Below are 25911 nucleotides of genomic sequence, written 5' to 3'. Positions count from 1 at the left end.
AGTCAGACATTTAACCGACTGAGCCACCTAGGCACCCCAAGAATCCTTTGTTTTTTATTTTTGTTGTTACTGGTTTGTTTTGGTCATCACTTGTATTGCTTACTTCTGCTAATCTGATCTAGTAGACACTCTATTTTTGAATTTTTATACTACCAATGCTTGAATCAATTTGTTTGTTCCACCATTTTTTCTTTTGTCAGTGTTTCTTTTTGAGAGTGTGAGAGGTGGAGAGAAAGAGCAGTGGAGGGGCAGAGGGAGAGAGGGAGACAGAGAATCCCAGGAAGGCTCTGTACTAACAGCACAGAGCCTGAGTCAGGGCTCGAACTCATGAAGGATGAGATCATAACCTGAGCTGAAATCAACAATTGGACAGTAAACTGACTGAGCCACCTGGGTGCCCTAACTTTATGTTCTTGACATTAAGCCACAAGGAACTGGGGGGAAAAAGGAATACAGGTGAAACTTAGTAGAGGTAGTAAATTACAAGGAATAATCAGAAATAAATAAAATACAGACCAAATAATAAAATAACATTGAAAATGGTGCTCTGTTTTTTGTTTTTTTGTTTTTTTTTTTAATAAGCATAATAGACGCTGAGTTAACTACATGAATAAAAACAGGAGAGAAGACTCAAAATCCAAATGAGTTGGTTTTTGGAAGAGAAAATGGTTGGAAGAGAAAATGATAAAACTATACCTCAAATAGTATATAGTGCGATAACAGATTATTATGAACAATTATAAGGTAAGAAATCCCGTAAAGTAGGGAAAAAGGTAATTCCTAAAAATGCATAAGTTACCTAATTGAAATAAGAATCTTGAACCCAAGAAATAGGAAATCTTCTTAGACCACAAGAATGAAAGTTGACTTTGGAATAAAAAACCTCCCACACATGAAAGCCCAAGACCACATGCCTTCATTGGTCAATGCTAAGAAACCTTTTATTTTTTATTATTTTTTATTTTTTTAATATTTTTTTAACATTTATTTTTGAGAGAGACAGAGAAAGAATGCGAGTGGGTTAGGGGCAGAGAGAGAGGAAGACACAGAATCCAAAGCAGGCTCCAGGCTCTGAGCTGTCAGCACCTGAATCTGACGCGGGGCTCAAACTCACATGCTGTGAGATCATGACCTGAGCCGAAGTCGGACACTCAAACAAATGAGCCACCCAGGTGCTCCAATGCTAAGAAACCTTTTTAAAAAATGATAAATGACAGTGTTCATCACAATCTAACAAATGGTGGAATAGAGGGAAAACATTGAAAATCCTTCTATGAGGCCAGTTACCCAGATAGCAAAGGATGATAAGCCTAATACAGGAACAAAATGTCTAGTTTGTCCAATGTAAGTGTCAGTACTCTTTCTTTTGGCCTCCTTTTGCATGAAACATGTCTGTCCACCCATTCACTTGTAGTCTGCTGGTATCTTTAGATCTAATTTGAGTTTCTTGTAGGCAACATGTAAATGGGTCTGGGCTTTTTAATCCATTCATACAGCCTATGTGTTTTGACGGGAGTGTACCTTTTCTTCAAAGTATTATTGATGTATAGGCATTTATTGCCATTTTATTACTTGTTTTGTCTATGTTTCTGGAGATTTTTTCTGATCCTCTCAAGTCTTTGTCACTTTTGGTGTGTTCTTCGCATTCAAAGATTCCCTTCGAACGTTTCTCATGGGACTGTGTCAGTGGTGAGGAATTACTTTAGTTTTTGCCCTTCTGGGAACCTCTTTATCTCTCCTGTTCTGAAGAATAGCCTTGCTGGATAGAGTTCTTGGCTGCAGATTTTTTTCATTCAGTACATGGAATATATCATGCCACACACTTCTTGCTTCCCAAGTTTCTGTTGAGAAATTTCTAGGTTTATGTGTGTTCCTTTGCAAGTAAGGACTGCTTGTCTTTTGCCGCATTTAAGGTTTTTTGTCTTTATCACCGTAGTTTGCAAATTTAATTCAAACATGTCTCATTGTGGGCCTGCTTTTGCTTATTTTGATGCAAATACTATGTGCCTTCTGAATTTGGTGTCTGTTTCCTTCCCCAGAGTAGGAATGTTTTCTATTATTTCTTGAAATAACTTTTCTTTCCCTTTTGCTCCTAGAGTTCCTAAAATTAAAATGTCATTCTTTTTGATGAAGTCAGAGTTCCCTGTCTCTTCTCATGTTGGAACACTTTTCTCTCTTTTGTTCAGGTTCACTATTTTCCATTATTTTGTCTTGTAGGTCACTAATGCATCTCTCTGCTTCCTCCAGACTGCTCTTCATGGCAGGAAGCTGATTTCTAATCTTGTTTATTGCATTTTTCATCTCTGGTTGTTTTTTCACTCTTTTACCCCTGGGGAAAGGGTCTCCTTATGTTTCCTATTCTTTTCTCAACCCAGTGAGTAGTTCTTAGGATTATTGTCTTCCATTCTCTATCTGGCATGTTACTGACAACTGTTTTTGCATAAATCTCTGGCCGAGGTCATATGTTGTTTTTTCGTTATGGAAGCATTCTTCTATCTTGGCAATTTTTCTAAGTGTCGGCTTTCTTCTGTATGTTCAAAAAGTTAGCTCTGTTGCCGCACTGCAGGCCAGTGATCTGCAGATGCTCTCCTTGCCTGCTGTAGACAGTGTTTCATGCCTGGACTGAATGTGGTGAGTGTTCACGGGGTGTGCTGAGGTCTGTTTGCAAAATCATACCTCACACCGAATCCACTAGAACTATGGCCCTGCAAGACTGTCTAATCCAGAGACATGGTGTGGCCAGGGGCTTGTGCAGGTCTCTGGAGAGGGGCTGACGTTGCTGGGCTTGAGGGAAGCTTGATTAAGAAGGATACTCCCACCACAACATGGAGGTGGCGGTGGGGGAGTGGGGCTGTGTGTAACCAACTTAGACAACCAGGGACCATGCTGAGATGCTTTGCTCAGGGGCCCTGTGTTTATGCTGGGGGGGGGGGGAAGGAAATGGTGCCCCCCAACTCCTTTCTTTTCAGACAGGTATCTCTGTGAATGTTGCCTCTGAGGTAAGTCTCCTAGAATAGTGGATAATCTCACCCCAGTGTGTCCCCCAGTGATCTTCAGATCTCTGTTTCTAACCTGTCTGCCCCACCTCACAGTTGTATGCCTGCCTTCTCCCCAGGAACACTGCAATGCCCTCCTGTCTACAGCTGACCTTTAAAACTCTAGGCATAAAGCCATGCTGGTTGAAAGAACTCACAAAGTTCAACTCTCTTGTTTCCCAAGCCACTAGCTATGGGGAAACATTCTCCTTGGGCATACCTGTGTGGTCCTCTTTCTCTGCCCTTCTCCACAACCACAGCTTGCTGCCTTCTAAGTGTTTAACTTTGTATTCGTCCCTGCAATGAATATTTTGATGTAATGTCTGAATAGAATGACTGACATAGTCCTTTCTACTCTGAATTCTGTGACAGTTACTGATACATGATGTTAAATTAAATACTTTTCCAAGTATTTATGGCTTTCAAGTTACTTTTATGCTTCTCTGGTGTTTGTTAAAGTGTACTTTTAATACAAAGGCCTTTTCTCATTCAATATGTTTGTAGTGTTTAATTCTAGTGTGCATGCTGGGATATTAAGGATCGAGTTCCAGTGAAAGGCACTGAAATTTTCTCTACATGTTTTGGTTTCTATCCTGTAAGAAAGCTATGATGTTGAGCGAGTTACGAATTCCAGTTACAGGCTGGACACATTCATGACCTTTATAATGTTGCTCCTCAGTGTAAACTATCTGCTGCTGAGTAAGGGTTCAGCAGTCCTAGAAATTGTACCACACCTTGACATTTTTAAGTTTTTTCTCCAATATGGATTCTGTGTTGTAGAGTGAATCTTGACCTTTGATTAACAGGATCACCAAATTCTTTATATTTGCAAAATCCTCTCTCACTATACATTCTATGGTCAGTAGTCGGGGTTTAGCATTCCTTACAGTCCTTGCCACACTCTCTTGTATTCAATTGTTATTCTCCAGTATAAATTCTCCAGTGTGAAGTAAGGGGTGAGCAGTCCACAAAGATTTTCTCACCTTCCTTAAATTTGTAAGGTTTGTTCAAGTATGAATTCTGTGGTCAATGTGGTAAATGTCAAACAGTTTTCAAACACTTTACAAATTGCATTGGTAAGCTTTTTGTCAAGGACAAATTCTGTGATGTTGAATAAGGTGTGAAGGATAGTTAAAGACCTCGCCACATTCTTTACATTTGTAAGGTGTCTCTCCAGTGTGAATTGTCTGATGTTCAGGAAGGGGCTGAGTTCTGGTTCAAGGCCTGACTGCATTCTTTACATTGGTAAGTGTTCTCTCCAGTATGAGTTCTGTGATGTTAAATAACGTTTGAGTGGTGGGTAAAGGCCTTGTCACATTCTTTTTTTTTTTTTTTTTTTTTTTTTTTTTTAATTTACCTCCAAATTAGTTAGCATACAGTGCAACAATAATTTCAGGAGATTTCTTAGTGCCCCTTCCCATTTAGCCCATTGCACCTCCCACAACCCCTCTAGTAACCCTCAGTTTGTTCTCCATATTTATGAGTCTCTTCTGTTTTGTCCCCCTCCCTGTTTTTATATTATTTTTGTTTCCATTCCCTTATGTTCATCTGTTTTGTCTCTTAAAGTCCTCATAGGAGTGAAGTCATATGATATTTGTCTTTCTCTCTCACTAATTTCACTTAGCATAATACCCTCCAGTTCCATCCATGTAGTTGCAAATGGTATGATTTCATTCTTTTTGATTGCCAAGTAATACTCCATCGTGTATATATACCACATCTTCTTTATCCATTCATCTGTCAATGGACATTTGGGCTCTTTCCATACTTGGGCTATTGTTGATAGTGCTGCTATAAACATGGGGGTACATATGTCCTTTCGAAACAGCACAACAGTATACTGTGGATAAGTCCCTAGTAGTGCAATTGCTGGGTCGTAGGGTAGTTCTATTTATAGTTTTTTGAGGAAACTCCATACTGTTTTCTTTTTTTTTCTTTTTTTATTAAAAAGTTTTTTTTTTTTTTTTATTAACGTTTATTTATTTTTGAGACAGAGAGAGACAGAGCATGAACGGGGGAGGGTCAGAGAGAGAGGGAGACACAGAATCCAAAACAGGCTTCAGGCTCTGAGCTGTCAGCATGGAGCCCGATGCGGGGATCGAACTCACAGACTATGAGATCATGACCTGAGCCAAAGTTGGACGCTTAACTGACTGAGCCACCCAGGCGCCCCGTCCATACTGTTTTCCAGAGTGGCTGCACCAGCTTGCATTCCCAGCCACATTTTTTACATTGGTAAAGATTCTCTCCAGTATGAATTCAGTGGTGATGAAAAAGAGTTGAGTGATGGACAAAGAGACGTATGTGGGGGTGATAAAATGCTCCCCTTCAGTAGGGAATTGTTTACCTCCTTTTTTTATTTCTTTTTTTTTAATTTTTTATTTATTTTTTATTATTATTAAAAAAAAATTTAACGTTTACTTATTTTTGAGACAGAGACAGAGCATGAACGGGGGAGAGGCAGAGAGAGAGGGAGACACAGAATCAGCAGGCTCCAGGCTCTGAGCCATCAGCCCAGAGCCTGACGTGGGGCTCGAACCCATGGACCACGAGATCCTGACCTGAGCTGAAGTCAGACGCTTAACCAACTGAGCCACCTAGGTGCCCCTCCTTTTTTTTTTTTTTTTTTTTTTTTTAACGTTTTTGTTTTTGAGAGAGAGAGCACAAGCAAGGGAGGTCACAGAGACAGGGTGACACAGAATCTGAAGCAGGCTCCAGGCTTTGAGCTACCAGCACAGAGTCCCCAATGTGGGTTTTTAACCAACACAGTGTGAGATCATGACCTGAGCCAAAATCAGATGCTTAAGTGACTGAACTGCCCAGGCACCCCGGAAATTTGTATTTTCAAAAGTAATTGCCACACGACTTTGCAAAGTAAAGGTACTTTTTACATTCCTCTCAGCAACATAGACGATTTCTAATTCCTTAACATTTTTTGGATATTTGGTGTTATCTTTTTTTATTTTAGTCATTCCAGAAAATATTGAGTGGCTTCTCATTGTAAAATATGAAATGGTGTTACTACAGTTATCCTGGTGACTCAAAATGAAATTACTTAAATGTGTAAAGTTGAACAAAAGTCAAAATGGATGCATTCAAACATCAGTAGGCTTGATATTGAAATAACCTTTTTCCTCTCTACTGCAAAATTTCCCTCCTCCTTCTTAGCCTTTTTCTTGAGGAAGCCAGCACCACCTTGAAAACATGATGAACAAGACCAGCAGTGATGTGGGGAACAGAGGCAAAAGAAAAATTAAATTTTCCTACTACTTCCAGACCATTGACAAGTCCATGAAACAGGCAGAACGACCTTCCTCTGGGAGCTCAGACGCCTAGATGATGACTCTTTGGTAAGAGGAATGGGCCACCTTAGATTAACAGTATCCCAATCTCAAGGATCCTGTAAGTCTACATTAACATACAAAAATTCCCTTGCAAACTTCCTTTCTCTACCCCCCAAGATATATTTTGGCAGTCATACTCCAAACATCTGGCCCATGGATATACATTTGAAGGGTCTCATGACTGAGTTTTTTCTAAAAAGTAATGAATGACCTTTTCCTAGCAGTAGCTAGCCCCCTTAAGTTCCTGGAAACCTTGCTTCCAAAAATTCCTTAGAGACCTATGATGGAAGAAACAAAGGCAGATGGAAATGGTAGATAACATTAAACTTCCTTATAACTGGTAGCTCATTGGCAAGTAGTTGAGGCAGGCAGAGTCTATCATTTCTCCAGGAAGTCCCTACTGTCTTCATGCTTTGCTAGAGGGAAAAACCATTTTAGTTTAACAATAGCTAGGCCTCTAGTATCCTATGAATCTTTAGCATAGGACAATCCATTTGGGAACTTGCCCTTGACTTTACTTCCCTCAACTCCTAAGCATATAACCTGTCTCTCCTCAGGATCTGGGGAAACCCTTCTGCCCAGGGGTCCTGTCCTAGGGCTTTAATAAAACTACCCTTTTGCACCAAAGATGTCTCAGGAATTCTGTCTTGGCCTTTGGCTCTGGACCCCCACCCCCACTCCAAAACCCCATCAACTTACACTATCCCCAACTTGAAGTCCTATAATGAGTCACCTGTCACAACCTCAGTGCAGCTCTTTCTGCCCAAAGGACCTGTCCCCATGTTTTAATAAAACCATCTTTTGGCACTGAAGTTGTGTCAAGAATTCTTTTTTGGCTCTGAAGGCCAAAGCTTCAAACTACTTCAGTAGCACAAACACAATTCCTCTTGAAACCAGCTAGACCCTGTATTTCCCTACATAACCCCCCAGCCTTTCCCTCTGGGTGGCTTGCAGTCCTGAAGGCCCTAATGTGCTCCAGTCTCCTTTGCTTGACAAAGCAAGAAAGCTGTTGTTCCTCTTTACTCCCCACTATTTTTCTAATTATGTTTTGGCTCTGAAGCACAGAGGTCAGTTTCCACAACAGAAAGTGTAGGAGAGGAAAACTTTTTTCTTGCTCCCTTCTCTATTCTTTGGCTGGTCTAGTAATTAAACTGACTTAAGACAGATTCACAAGACAAAAAAATTATTTCTTAATTATGGGAACCTTAAAGATAGGAGTCTCAAAGATGATTGATGCTTATAACATGGGGACATTGAAGAAGGCAGTAGGAATTTAGAATTTCAGAGCAGGAGAAAGATATTCAATACAGAAGAAAGCAAAGAGCAACTGATTGTACATACTGGTTTGCCACACCAGGCACCAACGTCTTATGATATAAACAGTTAATCTCTGGAATTAGCTCTCTTTCTGGTACAGTTGTCCCTCCTAATTTATTCTTGGTAACCATATCAGCCTCACAAAAGAAGGAACTCCTGGAGCACCTGGGTGGCTCTGTAGGTTAAGCATCAGACTCTTGATTTTGGCTCAAGTCATGATCTCCTGGTTGGTCTGTGAGTATGAGCCCCACATCATGCTCTGCACAGGTAGTCTGGAGCCTGTTTGAGATTCTTTCTCTCTGCTTTTCTCTCTGCCTCTCCCTGATTGAGCAGTCTCTGTCTCTCTCAAAATAAATACATAAATTTAAAACAGAAAAGGAAGTCCTTCATTTGCAGCAACAATAAACTTAGAGGGCCTTTTGTTTTTGTTTATTTGTTTGTTTTTTACGTTACATTGAAGCCATAATGCAGCCCCTCTAGCCAAGTAAGCAGTCTTTACGTTTTTTTTTGTTTGTTTGTTTTTAAATTTAATACTTTTTTCATCTTGAGAGAGAAAGAGATTGCAAGTTGGGGAGGGATAGAGGGAGAGAGACAGAATCCTGAGCAGGCTGTTTTCTGCCAGCATAGAGTCCAAGGTGGGGCTCAGGCTCCGGGAACTGTGAGATCATGACCTAAACCAAAACCATGAATCAGATGTATAACGGACTGCACCACCCAGGTGCCCCAGGGATCATTAAGTTTTAGCATGCACCTGTGGCCTGTGTAATTGATTAACCAAATCTTTCTTTGTAGATGTGTATATCATGCATTGTTTCTTAGACTTTGGTCCCAAACCCTCTTGCCCAGCCTCCCCCTGTGGCACCAATACACAACATTCCAGCACCCAGTAATGTTCGTAGCTGCCTGAATTGGGTCTACACACAGTCAAGAGGTGTTACACATTACTGTCCTTCCCTTTTACTGCTTAACTGCCCTAAAGTGCCTTTAAAAAATTTTTGATCAGGCAGAAACCTTGAAGTTGGATTTTGGACAAGAGTCTGCTTGCTTCCCAAGTGGCCAGCTTCCTAAAAAGAGCTCCTATTCCTTTTCAATGAAGCTCCTGTTGAGTATTGGCTTTTCTAGTGACTGGCTATCAAATGGGTGGTTAGGTCACAAAATTGTTGTGGAATCATTGGTCAGGAAAGAATTCTTGAGATGTTTTATGGTGCAACTTAGTAAGTCTCTCAAGTAGCACAGGGACAGGATCTGTGGGCAGAAAGAGCTGCACTTTGGCTGTATGAAGATGATGGTTATATACTTAGTGCCCAAGGGGGTGGGTCATGCAGGGAGTATTAGATCATAAATGTTGTTTTCAAATTTCTACTCCTGAAACTACTATTACAAGATTTCTCTGGTGCTTATCATTCAGTCCAATATTGATAATCAATCAGATATAGATGCAGTCATGAGACACTTTAAGAATACAGCACCCAGGGGCAACTGGATGCCTCAGTCAGTTAAGCATACAACTTTGGATCAGGTCATCATGTTGCATTTCCTGAGTTTGAGCCTTGCTTTGGCCTCTGTGCTGACACCTCAGAGCGTAGAGCCTGCTTTGTATTCTGTGTCTCCCTCTCTGTCTACCCCATCCCACTCATGCTCTCTCTCTCTCTCAAATTAAAAACAAAAAACATTAAAAGAATTTCTTAATCCTCGGGCTCCTGGGTAGCTCAGTCAGTTAAGCTTAAGACTTTGGCCCAGGGCATGATCTCATGGCCCAATGGTTTGAGCCCTGCTTAATGTTCTGTGCTGACAGCTCACGGCTTGGAGCTGGCTTTGAATTCTGTGTCTCCCTCTGTCTCTATCCCTCCCCCACTTGTGCATGTGCTCTCTCTCTGTCTCTCTCTCAAAAATAAATAATAATCATTAAAAGATTATTTTTTTTAAATGTCACATGGCAGACTCTATGTTGAAGGTGAAGAAGCCTCTTGGACAATGTTACAGGCAGGATCAGCAAGGTGTGTGCTGTGATTCCTCAAAGCACAAGTATCCCAGGTACATAACCCCACCATAGGTTGGGTCCACTATAGATGGATGGGTGACTCCAGGGATTCTGATTCTAGGTGACAGATACCTCCTTCCTGCCACTTAGTCCATGATTAGGGTAGTCACATGCTCTGGGCTCTGTACCTGTTAGAAATTAGTGGGGTCACAATTCAGTAGTCAGAAGCAGCAAGTACAACTGCTTCAAACAGTCCACCCAATATTTAGCCAGAAAGCCCATGGTTTTCACAACCCTTGCTCTTCTGGAACTGATGCTGTCTGGGATCTGAGAATCATTCTCAGTACGATGAGAATTATATTAATCCTGTTGATTAAGCACTGTAGCACTGCTTCTCCTACATGTCAGTGCTCACTAGTTCTGTGTGCCTCCCCCTTCAATACTCCCTGCTTGGTAGGTGACTTTGTAGATAGTCTTGGACATAAGTTTACCTTATTCCTGTAATGCCAGCCTCCTGAACAAAGCAAATTTTCCTTTCCAATGGTAAAAATTGGTAATAGGATACCTCACTAAAATGGAGTCAGGGGATATGGCAGGAGATCTTTCTGCATACCACTGGTAGTCATCTGCAGACCCAATAGCAAGGGTTGGACTTGATCTTGTTCATGGATCCTAATTCTCTATTCCAGCTGATGGAACAGATGCCTTCCTGATGTTTAAAAAATACTTTGCTTCTGGGACACTTGCATGGTTCAGTCCGTTGAGTGTCTGACTTATGCTCAGGTCATGATCTCATGATTCGTCAGTTCAAGCCACCTGTCAGTCTCTGCCCTGACACTGTGGAGCCTGCTTGGGATTCTCTTTCTCCCTTGCTCTCTGTCCCTCCCCTACAGGTGGCTGGTGTCTGTCTGTCTGTCTTTCTCAAAATAAATAATTTAAAATATATATATTTAAAAAAATACTTTCCTTCTGCCTGGATGTTTGTTCATAAATGAACTGACTTAGCTAGAAGTAATTTAGATCTTCTGTGGCCATTACTGGTTTCTTTGATCTTTCCCAAGTTATTGTTGACAAAGATGACTTGCACGACGACCAAGGTACAAAGTTGACAAAACTGAATGGGATTCCTATCTTAATTGATGTTTTCCGGCTTCAAGCACTATCAGAAATGGAACATTGCCTCCTTCCTACATACAGTTTTCAAACAGAAAAGATAAGCAAACTATAATGACCAAAAAGAGCTTCTGTGACCTGTTCTTCCCCTTCCCCATCTACTTTGTCAACAGACACTCCAAAGCCACCTTGTGCTCAGGCCCCACCTCCAGTGCCATCTTCCTCTGTTCTCCCCTCACCTCCACTTTTTTTTTCTTTTCCTCCACTTTCATTCTACCTTTTGCTGCACCTTCCTGTTCCCTTAAGTTCCGTCTGCTTTCTTCTCTCCTGAACCTATTAAAACCTGCTCCTTTAAAGGTAAGTCCTTTGGGGAATTAGGTGGACCCATAGTTTCTTTTTTTATTATTTAATGTTAAAAACATTTTTTTCTGGGATTATTTCTGGGTTTATTATTTTTTTTCTTACGGAAAGAGTTTAATTTACATTTTTAATTTACATCCAAGTTCACCTATACTGCAATAATGACGTCAGGAGTAGATTCCTTAATGCCCCTTACCCATTTATCCCATCTAACCACACAAAACCCCTCCAGTAACCCTCTGTTCTCCATATTTATGAGTCTCTTCTGTTTTGTCCCCCTCCCTGTTTTTATATTATTTTTGCATCCTTTCCCTTATGTTCATCTGTTTTGTATATTAAATTCCTGATATGAATGAATTCATATGGTACTTGTCTTTCTGTGACTGGCTCATCTCACTTAGCATAATACCCTCTAGTTCCATCCACATAGTTGCAAATGGCAAGATTTAATTCTTTTGATTGCCAACTAATATTCAGTTGTATAGATATACCACATCTTCTTTATCCATTCATCCATCGATGGACATTTGGGCTCTTTCCATACTTTGGCTATTGTTGATAGTGCTGCTGTAAACATGGGGGTGCATGTGTCCCTTCGAAACAGCATACCTCAAAACAGCATACCTTGGCTAAATACCTACTAGTGCAATTGCTGGGTGGTAGGGTAATTCTATTTTTAATCTTTTGAGGAACCTCCATACTGTTTTCCAGAGTGGCTACACCAGCTTCCATTCCTACCAACAGTGCAAAAGAGATCCTTTTTCTTGGTATCCTTGCCAGTATCTCTTATGTGCTGAGTTGTTAATGTTAGCCATTCTGACAGGTGTAAGGTGGTATGTTATTGTGGCTTTGATTTGTATTTCCCTGATGATGAGTGATGTTGACCATTTTTTCATGTGTCGGTTGGCCATCTGGATGTCTTCTTTGCAGAAGTGTCTATTTATGTCTTTTGTCCATTTCTATACTGGGTTATATGTTTTTTGGATGTTGAGTTTGATGTGTTCTTTATAGATGTTAGATATTAACCCTTTATCTGATATGTCATTTGCAAATATCTTCTCCCATTCCATTGGTTGCCTTTTAGCTTTGTTCATTGTTTCTTTCACTGTGCAGAAGCTTTTTATTTTGATGAGGTCCCGGGGCTCCTGGGTGGCTCAGTTGGTTAAGCGTCCGACTTCAGCTCAGGTCACGATCTCACCATCCATGAGTTCGAACCCCACGTTGGGCTCTGTGCTGATGGCTCAGAGCCTGGAGCCTGCTTCCAATTCTGTGTCTCCCTCTCTCTCTCTGCCCCTCCCCCGTTCATGCTCTGTCTTTCTTTGTCTCAAAAATAAATAAACGTTAAAAAAATTTAAAAGGTATTTTGATGAGGTCCCAATAGTTCATTTTTGCTTTTGTTTCCCTTGCCTCCAGAAACGTGTTGAATAAGAAGTTGCTGCAGCCAAGGTCAAAGGGGTTTTTGCCTGCTTTGTCCTCAAGGATGTTGATAGCTTCCCATGTTACATTTAGGTCTTTCATCCATTTTGAGTTTGTTTGTGTGTGTGGTGTAAAAAGTGATCCAGGTTCATTTTTCTGCATGTCACTGTCCAGTTCTCCCAGCACCATTTGCTGAAGAGACTATCTTTATTCCATTGGATATTCTATACTGGTTTGTCAAAGATTAGTTGGTAATACGTTTGTGGGTCCTTTTCTGGGTTCTCCGTATTGGCTACTTCTTAGATTTTAATTTCCACTCCTTGTTATTGTATCAATAATAGTTGGAAGTGGAGGTTTTTTTTTCTTTCTTTTTAGTGAATGCTTTTTAAATAAATATCGATGATTTATTCAGGATTGTGTTGGTTAACATTTCTTTTATTCTTGTTAGACAATTCTGTAACCATTCTTCATTTTGTCTGATAGGCTCCACCACATTAATTAAATTTGTTTTTGTTTTTTATCTATGTTTTCTGCTTGTGGATAACAATTTTAAACTCAGTACATTTTACAACAGTTTAAGGTTTAATTCAAATAGGAATCAGCCATATGTCAATTGCCAATAAATTACTTGTATATTTGTCTATATTAATATTACCCATACATTTTTTGCTTATGATTTACCTTGTTTCTTTTCTTGGTTAGTGATCAGTGGTTGTTTTATCCTGTTTGGGTGAATAGTTATAGTAGAACTAAGGTCATAATCTATTTCTGTATGGAAGTATATTCCCATTGTATGAGAAATGCCGTCTTAAATAGAAGGTAATATTTTAAAACTCATAACTGTGTATCAACTTTAAGTTTTATATTTTACTCTTAATTGTGGTTGAAACATATGCTATAAAATTTACCATTCTGACCATTTTAAACTGTAGCATTAAGTATACTTATGTTGTTGCAAAACCAATCTCTGGAATTTTCTCATCTTGCAAAACTGCAACTCAGTGCCTCTTAAACAACCACTTCCACGTTTGTATCTATTCTCAGCCCCAACTACATTTTCTGTCTCCCTCCTTCTGTCTCTTTTTTCCTTCCTTTATTCATAAGGTTCACTACATTACATTAGTCGGGTAAGTGAAATCAGTGTATCCGTCTCTGTGACTCATTGATTTCACTGAGCATAATGTCATCCCATTTTAGCCACGTTGTATAATATGATGAGATAGGTTCTTTCAAAGCTGAATATTCTTCCATTGTGTGTATATGGTGGTTTTTCTTTACCCATTCATGCACCTGTGAACATTCCTATTGCTTTCCTTATTATTGGGTTTTCTGAATAATGCTGCTAGCAATCTACTTGTGCACATGTCTTTGCAGAACCTATTTTGAATTCTTCTGATTTTATACCCACAAGTGGGATGCTGGATTTTATAATATTATTTAATTTTTTTTGACAAACCTTCATCTTGTTTTCCAGTGTAGTTGCACCATTTGTGTTTACTCTAGCAGTGTGTAAGTGTTCTAGTCTGTCCACATCCTTTGCAACATATGTTTGTTTAATAGTCCAAAGTAGACTGGTGTAATGTGATAACTCACTGTGGTCAGATTTATATTTTCCTAAGGAATAATGGTTTTGAGTATCTTTCATATGGTTGACCACTTGTATATCTTCACTGGATGATGCTCATTCTATCCTTTCTCCAAATTTAAATCGTGTTATTTGCTTTCTGGTTGTTGATGAACGAGTTTTTTATTGTGGATATTACCTCCTTCTGCTCTAAGTGCTCTGCAAAAAATTTCCTTCCATTTCACAGGTTGCCTATTCATTCCTCTGTTTCCTTAGAATTACTTTGTCTGAATTCCATATGTTTGAGTATATTGTGTGTCATTTCACTTGGCTCAAGAAATTTTCTGGTCGTTTTGTTCCATATCTGACTGTTCAAGAGCATATTGTTAAGCTTTAAAATGTTTGTGGAATTTACAATTTTCCATCTGCTCTTAAAACTTAGTTTCATTCCATGGTGGACAAGAAACATACTTGTATGATGTCAATCTTCCCAAATGTCTTAAGACTTGTTTTGTAGACTAGCACAGTATCTATACAGGATGATGATCCGTGTGTAATTGACAAGATTGTGTATTCTGCTCTTCCTTGGTGGAACTGTCTCTTGATGTTTATTATGTGTAATTGGTATGTAATGTTGCTTAAGTGCACTTCTTACTGGAATGCAATTCGGTCTTTCTATCCAGTTAAACTGTAGTGTTGACCTCTGCTACTCTTATGATGCTGTTTACTTCTTGCTTCAATTCCGTCATGTGTGCTTCACATATATGGGATCCTTGATGCTAGGTGCACACATAAATATAATTGTTATAGTGCCCTGGTAATTTCATGACTTTATATAATGTCCTTTTTCTCTTGTTGACACTTTTTGACACTTAATGTGTATTTGTTTGATAACAGTATGGCCACCTATGCCTTCTTTTGGCTCCCATTTGCATGGAATGTCTGTTGACACACTTTTACTTGCATCCTATGTGTGTCCTTAAGTCTACTGTGAGTCTCTTATACACAGGAGACTGTAGGGTTTTGTTGTTAACTCACTGCACCAGTCTATGCTTTTTGATTGGAGGACTTGAATCCCTTTACAATCAATGTATTACTGAAAGGGAACCACTACTGCTACCAACTTTGTATAGTTTTCTGTATTTGTTGTGGCTATTTTATGCCACTTCCTCGCTATTCCTGTGTCCCATTATGTTTTTATGGTGTTTGTAATGACATGCTTTGATACCATTCTCCTATCCTTTCTATGTCTTCTATAGGCATTTTATATGTGGTTTCCATGAGAATGACTGAAAACCTCTCACACATGCCATGTCCACCACTGCACCCCCTTTGTCTTACCGATATCCCAAATTCTGTCTTTTATTTTGCATACACTATGATATGGATACGTGATTTTTATACTTTTAAATTTTTTAATACTCTGTCACAGAAATAAAAGTGATTTGTGGTACCTTATTACAAACGACGGATTTCTCTATTTGTTTAAGTATTTCCATCAAGCAGAGAGTTTTATATGTTCCTTTTGGGTCAGTTACTTCTACACTCTTTGTACTTTAACCAGAATTTCCCTGTAATTTTTCCTGTAGACTTTCCTGGTAAACTTGTAAGGGTTTGTCTTCATTTCTAGGAAATGAAAGGGAATGTGTTCATTTCTCCATTTTTGAAGGACGGTGTTACCAGTTACAATATTGTTGGTTGATATTTTTCGGTATTTTAGTACTTGAGTGTATCATCCTATGCCTACTTCCTATAGGATGTATTGAGAAACCACTACTAACTTACAGTGGATCTGCTGCACAAGATAAGTTGTTTTTCTCCTAGTGTTTCAAAGTTTTGTGTTCACCTGTGATTTATGATAGGTTAATTACAGTGTGTCACTGTGTTTATGTCTCGGCACTTATCCTGTGTAATAATTCACTGAGCTTCTTGTATGTTTGTTTCTTTCCACCAATGTGGGAATTATGAGCCATTAGTTTTTCATGTAAGCTTTCTGTCCCCTTTGACTCTCCTCTCATATGGGGTGCCCTTAATGTGTATGTTGGTTCACTTCTTGGTGTCCCCTAAGTCCGTTGGACTCTGTCCTATTCCAATGTTAATTTGTTCCCTCAGTGGGTAATTGAAAACAAGAGGCCTTTAAGTTGTCTGATTCCTTTTTCTGCGTGATCAAATCTTTTCTTAACCCATTACTATTTTTTTTCTTCTTTAAAAAATTAAATATATATATGTACGTAATCTCTACACCCAACATGGGGCTCAAACCAAGAACCCTGAGAGGAAGAGTTGCATGCTTTACCAACCAAGCCAGCCAAGCACTGCCACCCCTTCTACAGGTTTTCAAAATGCACTTAATGGTACTCTTTAACTCCTAAATTTTGTTGCAATTTTTTGATACTTGCTGTCAGTTTGAATTTTTATTTTGGCCATACATAGTTTTCCTGATATCATTTAGTTCCCCATGTGTTCTCTCTTCTTCCTCCATGAGCCTGATTATGATGATTCATATATGTGATTTTATATATGTGATTTCCTACAGTGTGTATTTTGCTGTGTGGGGCTCATTTAACTTAAAATGTCCTCTAGGATTATTCTGTTGCTGCAAAGAGAAAGATTTACCTCTTTCTGAGGCTTTTAGACAAACCACAAATTAGATGAGGGACCTCTACATGGAAAAGAGCTAATACCAGATGGGAACTTTTTATAAAGCATTACCTGCCCGGCATGGCAAACATTGGTTTGCCAAACATTTACTGTTTCCTTTTTCCTGTGAATGCACTTCCCCCTTTTTGAAATTCTAAATCCTACCCCTTCTCCTTAAGACCCAATGGAATGTAAGCATCACCTGCCTGACCTTGATCCTCATATCATTGATGTTCCTCTAATTAAATAGTTTTCTCTTGTGGAACTGTCTCGTGTCAGTTTAATTATTAGAACCACCAAAGAATTGAGAAAAGATGAAGAAAAATGTTTTCCTCTCCTACACATTCATTCTCTTGTTGAAAACTGACGTGTGTACTTCAGAGCCAAAATACACTGTGAAGACAGAGTTTGGGATAAAGAGGAACAATAGCTTTCTTGCTTTGACAGGTGAAGGAGGCTGTAGCAGGTTAGGGTCTTGAGAACTACAAGCCCACCCAGAGGAGGGGGCTGGGGGGTTGTAGGGAAATAAAAGATTCATCCGGGTTCAACAGTTATTGTGTTTGCCCTGCCATCCTTGTTCATGTTTTCAGTGTGGTCCTTGGTGTCTCATTTAAAAAAAAAAAAAAAAAAAAAAAAAGGGTAAGAGGGGCTCCTGGGTGGCTCAGTCATTTAGGCATCCCACTTTGGCTCAGGTCATGATCTCACAACTTGTGAGTTCAAGCCCCACTTCGGGCTCTCTGCTGTGAGTGTGGAGCCTGTGTCAGATCCTCAGTCTCCCTCTACTCTTCCCCCACTCCTGTGTCTCTCTCTCTGTCTCTCTCTGTCCCTCCCTCTCCCTCCTTCCCTCTCTCTCTCTCTCTCTCTCTCTCTCTCTCTCTCTCTCAAAAATTAAGAAAAAAAAAATTAAGGCTAAGAAGAGATGAGTCGAGGTTTACCCAAGGGAAGAAAAAGGTTACTTGGTTAAAAGTCAAGCCTCGCTGATGGTTTAATGCCGCCAGTTTTACTTTGTTCAACTTTATACTTTTAAGCGATTTCTGTTTCAGCCACCAGGGCAACAGTATTAAGACCACTTGATATTTACTGTGAGAAACCACTCAATATTTTCTAGAATAGCTTAAAAAGAAAATAGTGTAACACCAAATGTCAATGAAAATAATGAACAATTCGAATTATCGCATGTGGCCAATGGGAGTTTGAAAAGTGCGTCCTATTTGGATAATTATTTGGGGATTGATGTGGCAAACAAAGGCTGAAGGAAATGGCAGATAAAATTAAATTTTCTTATAACCTGCAGCCCATTGACAACTACTTGAGGCAAGCAGAGTAAAAGTTTGGCCAGGAATTCCTTACTGTCTTAATGCTAATACTTTGCTAGAGGGAAAAACAACTTTAGCTTGACAATAGCTAGGTCTCCATATCCTGTGAGTTTTCTTTCGCATATGGAAATCTCTTTGAAAACTTCACCTTGACTTTGCCTCCCCTGATTCCCAAGTATATACTCAGGGTCTCTTCAGGGTCCTGGGACAGCTCTTCTTAACCTTGGGTCCTGTCCCCATATTAAACAAATCCTCTAGGTGCACCAAAGATGTCTTCAAGAATTCTTTCTTGGCCCTCAGCTCTGGACCACCCCACTATCACCCCAAACTTCCTCATTCACATATATCAGGGAAAGCTCCATTTGTAAAGGTGTCTCCTTCTGTGAAGCAGAAAGAAAGAGAATGTGTAAATTTACAGAAACTGATCAGTGGAGAAGGCATGGATTTAAATCTGGACACTAACCATACGTATGGTTACTGTGTTTTGCTTGCTCACTTCCCAAATGCTTCCCAATAGGATCGTGTGTGGAGTTTGCATTAATAATCATTGCTGCTACCCTCCCCCTCAGATTTCCTCAACTGGTGTGGGTGGAAACAACAGTGTTGTTTTAGTGAAGTGCTCCAGGGGATTCTGTTAGGGGATTTTTTACATCAATACCCAGGATTCAGGGACTTGTTTTCTCACCAATTCAAAGAATAAAGAGGTGGACACAAAATAAGCAAGAGGCAAAAGTTTATTAGAGTGTAAGAGAGGAAGACTGGTAGGAAAGCTCTGTTTACAGAGGGGGGGCATTGGAATGTGAATACCAGTGACAATAAGGGCCTTTGTGGTATAAGGTTCTAGTCTCTCCCCCCTTCCCATCCCCCCTGTTCCTTCTCAAGTCCTACACTTACTAGATTAACAACTCCAGGTGCTGGGCTGTCCCTTCCTGATTGGCTCATTTCCGTTGCAGGAGGGGTGGTCTATGGCCATATTGCTCCTTGTGGGTTTTAAGTTTTATCATCTACTGCTAGTTTTTAGTTAGGTCTTTAGTCAAATTCCTGAGGGGGAGTAGGTGGTGTCTGTTACATTCTTAAGAGGAACGTTACAGCTGAGGGGGTTTGCTGTAGTCAGACATTCCCAGCATTGTTCCAAAATGTGTTTTCCCCACCGAGGGGCCTCAGGTCCTAATGGTTCCCTTTCTCCCTACTGAATCCGATCTTTTCCTATCAAAATGTGAAGGGAAGCCAGAGTTAAGCAGAAAGGCTTCCTATTAATTTATTAGAGTTGAGTGCAGGCTTTGGCTCAAGGGTCTCCTGTACAGGAGTTGGGGAGGGTCAGGTCCATGTAACACACTGTTCCTATGCTCAAGCAGAATTTGTGGGCTTCTGTGGGAGGGGAGGCCTCCTGAAAGCAGAGACAGGAAACTCAGAGGCTGGTCTCCACGTGGGACACCATAGTTTCTGAATAGCTCCTGACACAAATGATGAGGAACTTGGGTCTTTTTTGCATTTCAAAGCCCTGCCTGCAGGTGACCGGGCTACTGGTGAAGAGGTTGCAGTGGTGGCTTTAAAGGCATTTGCTCCCACTTCAGCTGGGATTTCTCCACAAAAATCTTCTGAGAAAACTCTTGAAGAGGAGAGGAAAGGAGAAATGGCGAATTCTCAGGTAAGCCTCGAGTCCATTGCAAGAGGACCTGTCACCTTGTTCTCAGGATAATCCATGCATGTAGAAATTGCAGGGCACCTGGGTGGTTCATTCAGTTGAGCATATGACTCTTGATTTAGGCTCAGGTCTTGATCCCAGGGACCTGCTATCCAGCCCTGCATCAGGCTTCCTTCTGAGCTTGGAGCCTACCTAAGATTTTCTCTCTCTACCTGAGTCCCTGTCCTCCATTTGCATGCATGCTCTCTCTCTAAATGAAAAAAAATTTAAATACCAATGATTTTATTTTTTTAGTTCTTATGGTTCTGTTTTAGGTTTTCACCTAATTTTTTAAAAATTTTTCAACGTTTATTTTGTTGAGACAGAGACGAGAGCATGAACGGGGTAGGGTCAGAGAGAGAGGGAGACACAGAATCCGGAACAGGCTCCAGGCTCTGAGCACAGAGCCCGATGAGGGGCTCGAACTCACAGACCGCGAGACCACGACCTGAGCCGCAGTCGGATGCTCAACCGACTGAACCACCCAGGTGCCCCAGGTTTTCACCTAATTTTTAACATTTCAGAAATGATATTCTAGGTTATGTCTTCAGAACACTCCTCCCCTATATCCCACAGACCTCTCTCCCTTTTCTCCTACTGGCTTCCAGTAGGGCAACAGCAGTTGTCACTTTAAATTAAATTCCTACAAGTATTGAAAATATTCCCTTTGTGACAGATCCAGAGAGGAAGGTGTTGAGGCCAAGTGTCCTGTTGCTGATGGGGTCTGGTCCTGGGATAGCAATCAAGGAAAACCATTCCCATTTAGGTCTTATCCGAATTTTTTCTCTGCTCCGGGCAGAGTAGGATTATGAAAATGCACAAATACACAAGATGGATATGAGTCACAGAATAACTTAGAATGTTGCTGCTCTTGAGGATGTGGAAAAGCTATTTTAAGATACACTAGATATTCTAGGACATTGCAAGTATATGCGATAAAGTCTGTATAAATCCACTGTGTCCTTAACTTCTTTATATTGTGATTTACTGTTTGGGGTCACAAGAGCACACCAGCGATCCGGTGTCCTGAGGTGTGCCTTAGGCACTGATACCAATTTGTTTCCTTACAGCTGATGTTACCTTTTATTACTTGGGTTTGTGCTCTCTGCCAGATTCCTCCCCTGTAATGTTCATATTTTCCTTATCAGTTGTGATGATTTTAGGCTGGTTCCCTGAACAATTTCCAGACACCATCACATTTAAACTGGAAACATCTTTCTCCTAGTTTCTCTTTTCTTGTATTTTTTTTCCTTGTAGCTTTTTTCTCATTTAAGTTTTTAAGTTTATTTTGAGAGAGAGTGAGAGCAGGGGAGTGGCCAAGAGAGAGCCAAGTCCCAAGTAGACAACACAGGGTCAGCACTGAGTGGGACAGGGGGCTCAAACTCACAAATCAAGAGGTTTTGACCTCAGTCTAATTCAAAAGTCAGAAGCCTGACTGAGCCATCCAGGCCCCCCTTCCTTGTAGTTTCTGAGGAGGAGGACAAATGCAAAACAAATGTGGATAAAATTAAAATTTCTCACAACTTACAACCACCGGCGAAATACTCGAGACTGGCAGAGGAAGATACTCCTCAAGGAATTCACAACTGCCTTAATGTTGATGCTTTTCTAGAGACAAAAAGCAAGCTTAGCTTTACCATAGTCAGACTTCTGGGATCCTGGAAGTCTTCTTTAACATATGAAATCCCTGTAGACACTTATATTTCTTCCCCCCCCCAACTTAAAGTATATAATCAACAGTTCCTCTCAATTACCCTGCAGCTCATTCTTCCCACAGATCCTGTCCCTGTGCTTTTACACAACAGCCTCATTTACCAAAAAGGCTCAAGACTATTTCCTTGAACATTGACCCCTGGCCCACCTCACATTAGTTCCCACCAGACAATGAAGACCCTCAGCATTGTGTAGTAGATTAATGACCTCTGGGGGTCGAGGTTCTCAATGAGTCAGACCTTCATCCTTTATGTTTTTATTTTGCTGCATAGTCATGACACAGGCATACTCTATTTACTTCTGTGTGTTTCAGAAAAAGAAAGAAGAATCACATAAGTACCATGTTTGAGTGTCTTAAAATCCTGAAATAAAACTGAGCACAAATGATGAATGAAACAAAATCTTTCAATGAGGGGCACGTCCATGGCTCAGTTCATTAAGCGTGGGACTTCCACTCAGGTCATGATCTCACCAATCCTGAGCTGGAGCCCAGCATCAGGTGAACAGGAGCCATGCCTCTCTCTTTCTCTTTCCCTCTCTCTCTGCCCCTCCTGGTATTCTCTCTCTCCCTGTCTCTGCCCTCTCTCACTTCCACCCTGCCTCTCTCTGTCTTGCTCTCTCTCTTTGTCAGTAATAAGTAATAATTAAAAAATAAAATTTAAAAAAGCTTTCAAATAAAAACTATATTAGCACATCATGGAGTACTACGATCAAGACATTTCTTGAGACATTGTATGGTGCCGGATAGTTTATTGAAGTAGCCCAGGGACAGGACCCGTGGGCAGAAAGAACTGTACTTTGGCTGCATGAAGCTTATATGCTCAAGGGGAGGGTAGGTGCACAGAGTGTTCAATCACAAATGTTTCTTTAAATTTTTATGTGTAAAACTACTTCTGCAAGATTTCTCTGGTGCTTACCATTCAGTTCAATATTAAGCAGCGGTGACATGGACCCGTGGTCATAAGACCCTGTAAAAGTGTAATAACCAGGGATACCTAGGTGGCTCAGTCACAGCCTGGAGCCTGGAGTCACAGCTTGGGGTTCTCTCCCTCTCTTTGCCTCTCCAACTTTCACACCGTGCTTATCCACGCTCTCTTTCACAATATAAATAAACTTAAAGAAAAATGTAGGAACCAGCCTTTATTTGATAAATGTCCACATAATACAACTGTATGTTAGCTTTCTGTGCTAAAGGTGAAAATTTTTCTGATTGTATCCCTCATCATACTAGAGTCAGAAATAACTGTTGTATTTGTATCTTAATGTGTGTTTGTGTTGATAGTGTGAGTAAAAGACCTAAGCACCATTATCTACAATTAGTTTTATGAGTTTCATGTCACTGAAAACGTTTTGTTTGATTTTGAGGAAGAGAGAGGCAGGGGCAGAGAGAGAGAATCCCTAGCCAGCTCCAGACTGTCAGCACAGAGCCTGAGGTGGGGTTTGAACTGGTGAACTGTGAAATCATGACCTGAGCCAAATTCAAGACGTGGACACTTAACCACCTGAACCACCCAGGTGTCCTTCATTGAAAATGTTTCCTAGTCACCAGTATACTTTTCTACATTTAATATCTATACAACTTCTTTGAATATTTATGGATGTGAGCATGGAATGTATAAAGGTGATCAATTTTGTGTGCATACCTTCTTTCCATCATCCTTCAGGTTTGACACCTGCTATGATCATTTGGTTAGGGGCCCCTCTGTATATTTTAGGTGTCATTTTAGGTCAACTCCAGGTCAGATGACCTGGGTTAAAACCTGATCCCTACCACGTATTGGATGCTTGAAAAAATATTCACATGGAAATAGAAGAATAATGTGTCTGTTGTCTTAGATTATGATTTGTTTTCCAATAAGTTATGAAAAACTGAATGCTCTCTACTAACCAGGAAATGCTTGGAAAGGTTTATTGCCTTTCTTGCTATTCTAGTAGAACCTGTAGTTGCTATGAATCCCACTCAGTTCCAAGTTCCCAAAAAGTTCTTGTCTTTGAGTTCTACTTCTTCGTTATTGAAATATGTATCTCTTGGCCCATAGACTAATGCCTTGTTAGAAATGCAGACATCTACCCCATCCTAGAACTCCTGAACAGTATCTGCATTTTAACAAGATCCCCAAGGTCCTGTTGTGAAATTCTAATTCATATTAGAATATGCTAAGTACATTTGTCACTCCCTAGAACTTTCCATTTAAGAAATAGATAGCACATGTACTGTATGATGTAAATACAATATTCAAAATGTATATGCCTGTGTTGATGCCTTCATTTTACAAATTCTCTTGAATAAAAACAGTATTTATAAAGGTTCTTACCTCCAAGGCAATGAATATACTAGAGCATAATACTGGGTGACAAATAATCTTACCTCATCAAGCAGGAACCTCACCTAAGCCAGAACCAGTTCTCCTGATGTAACTGAACTAACAGAAGTTCAGTCGTTGGTGAATCACAAAAAAACTATACCAGGTGAGGATGTGAGCAAAGCAAAAATGATTTACAAGAAACAAGGAAATCACAGGGAGGAAGATGCAAATCAGATACTCACGGAGGAAGGGGGAATGGTGTCCTTTCATTTAGGGTTAGCGTGGATATTCAGAAAGGGGAGGCCATCATCTTATGCCAAGTGGAGTATAAGGTTGCACATAAGCCTTAAGAGAACAGTTGTGTACATACTCTGCATATTTCATAGGAAATGAGGTTTGTGCTCCTCCTTGGGTGAGATTTTAGTATTATAATGAGGTAAAAGGGAGCTCCTGGGTGGCTGAGTCCATTGAGCGTCCTACTCTTAATTTAGGCTCATGTCAGGATGAAAGTCCTGAGATCATGCTCCACTTTAAGCATGGACCCTGGTTGGAATTCTGTCTCTCTCTGCCCCACCCCCACTTGGGCATGCTCTATCTCCCTCAAAGATATAAGATTTAAAATAAAATATTTGAGATGAAGGGAACTGTACTCACTCCGTAGTTTAATCTATTATGCATTTGCTTAGGTGTGAGTCAGGGGTTAATCTCCAACTGAGCTCATCCAAGCTCTTCCTCAGGGCAGTCATTACCTTTTGTTGGATGGTTTCTGTTTCCACTACAGGAGACTATACCCATGGGGAGTTTTTTGTGAAGTAAAAGATAAGATAGAAAAAGAGGTTAAGTAAAGTGTGGAACTAAGATTGGTAGGTACAAGCACAAGCATTAAAGTCAGGTCTTGGAGTCTGGCTGGTGACATTAACTGCCCCTTTCATTTGACCTAGCATTATGAACTCTGCCTGTGGCCACTTGATAACTGTGTTTTTTATTGCAGGGATTGCTGACATTCAGGGATGTGGCCATAGAATTTTCTCAGGAAGAGTTGCGGTGCCTGAACCACAGTCAGTGGGAACTGTACAGGGATGTGATGTTAGAGAACTACGGACACCTCCTTTTCTTGGGTGAGGATAACTCCTTCCACATTTCCCAAACCATACTCAGGGATTTGTTCCTTCCCTTGAAGACTGTCTCTTGGAATCTTCCTCTTTGCATGATTGGGATTCAGATCCCTGCAGTCAGGGAAAGAAGTAGGGGTTTGTGGATGTACAGAAAAATCTTCATGGTGTTTCCTTTTCAGCTTTACCTTCCCTTCCTTAGGGTAACATCATCATTTCTGTACATTAATGACAATTCTAAAGGCTAAGTGGCATGAAACGGTATCTCTTTTGTCTTAAATACCGATTTCTACTCATTATTGTCATGGTAGTACTCGGAAGTGGAGGTCAAGATCTGAACATGGAAAATTTGTCCTGCATGTTCTAAAGGGGTTGTTGGGCCACAGCATTTGGGAATTCATTTTCTAGGATTGTACTATGTCCTCTCTGCTCTAACTCAGCACAATAGTGGATCAGAAGTTAGAATCTCCAACCACACTCACATTCTTTTTTTCTAATAAACAGGTCTTGTTGTGTCAAAGCCAGACCTGGTCATCTTTTTGGAACACAAGAAGGATGTCTGGGCCGTGGAGAGAAAGGAGACAGTAGTTACACACCCAGGTAGGTGGGAATGAAGTCGATGACAGAGGTGAGGTCCAGTCGTGAAGGAGGAATTGGACCTCAGAATGTGGTTGAGCAGCTCTCCTTGAATGGAAATTAGGTTGGAAAGGCCAGTTTTAGGTCTCTCCTTTCACATCGGGCATCTGCTTTCCAACACATCATGCTGTTACATTCTCAAAGGATTGTTCTTCAGTTTCACTGAAGGTCCTTCACATCCATAGTGAGGTCTTCCAGAACCTTATTGGTTCTCCATTGCTTGGAGGTCTTGGGGAAATCTCTGCATTTCTGAGGAAGTCTAGGTTAATCCATTTCTGAGTTCGGTTTTGCTTCTTGTGTGTAGTGTGTCAGGGTAGTGGTGGGCATCTTGGGGTTAGGTGCAGAAATCCCAAGAACGCTACTGGGAGACATCA

The 25911-nt window shown here is 40.4% G+C and overlaps 1 protein-coding gene across 1 annotated transcript in view; it reads left to right on the top strand.

The window, feature by feature from the left end:
- The first annotated feature begins 6211 nt into the window (after positions 1-6211).
- The window catches only part of LOC132675155 (uncharacterized), a 43654-nt gene continuing 23954 nt past the window's right edge, over positions 6212-25911 (top strand). The window contains exons 1-4 of the mRNA XM_078438751.2: positions 6212-6385; positions 19586-19734; positions 24781-24907; positions 25406-25501. Of these exons, the coding sequence (XP_078294877.2) occupies positions 19720-19734; positions 24781-24907; positions 25406-25501 (238 nt within the window). The 5' untranslated portion in view covers positions 6212-6385; positions 19586-19719. The remainder of the gene's footprint in view (positions 6386-19585; positions 19735-24780; positions 24908-25405; positions 25502-25911) is intronic.

The sequence above is a fragment of the Panthera onca genome, chromosome E2 (genome assembly GCF_046562875.1).
Source record: "Panthera onca isolate mPanOnc1 chromosome E2, mPanOnc1 haplotype 2, whole genome shotgun sequence".
NCBI lineage: Eukaryota > Metazoa > Chordata > Mammalia > Carnivora > Felidae > Panthera > Panthera onca.
This window is presented reverse-complemented; position numbering and strand designations above follow the sequence as displayed.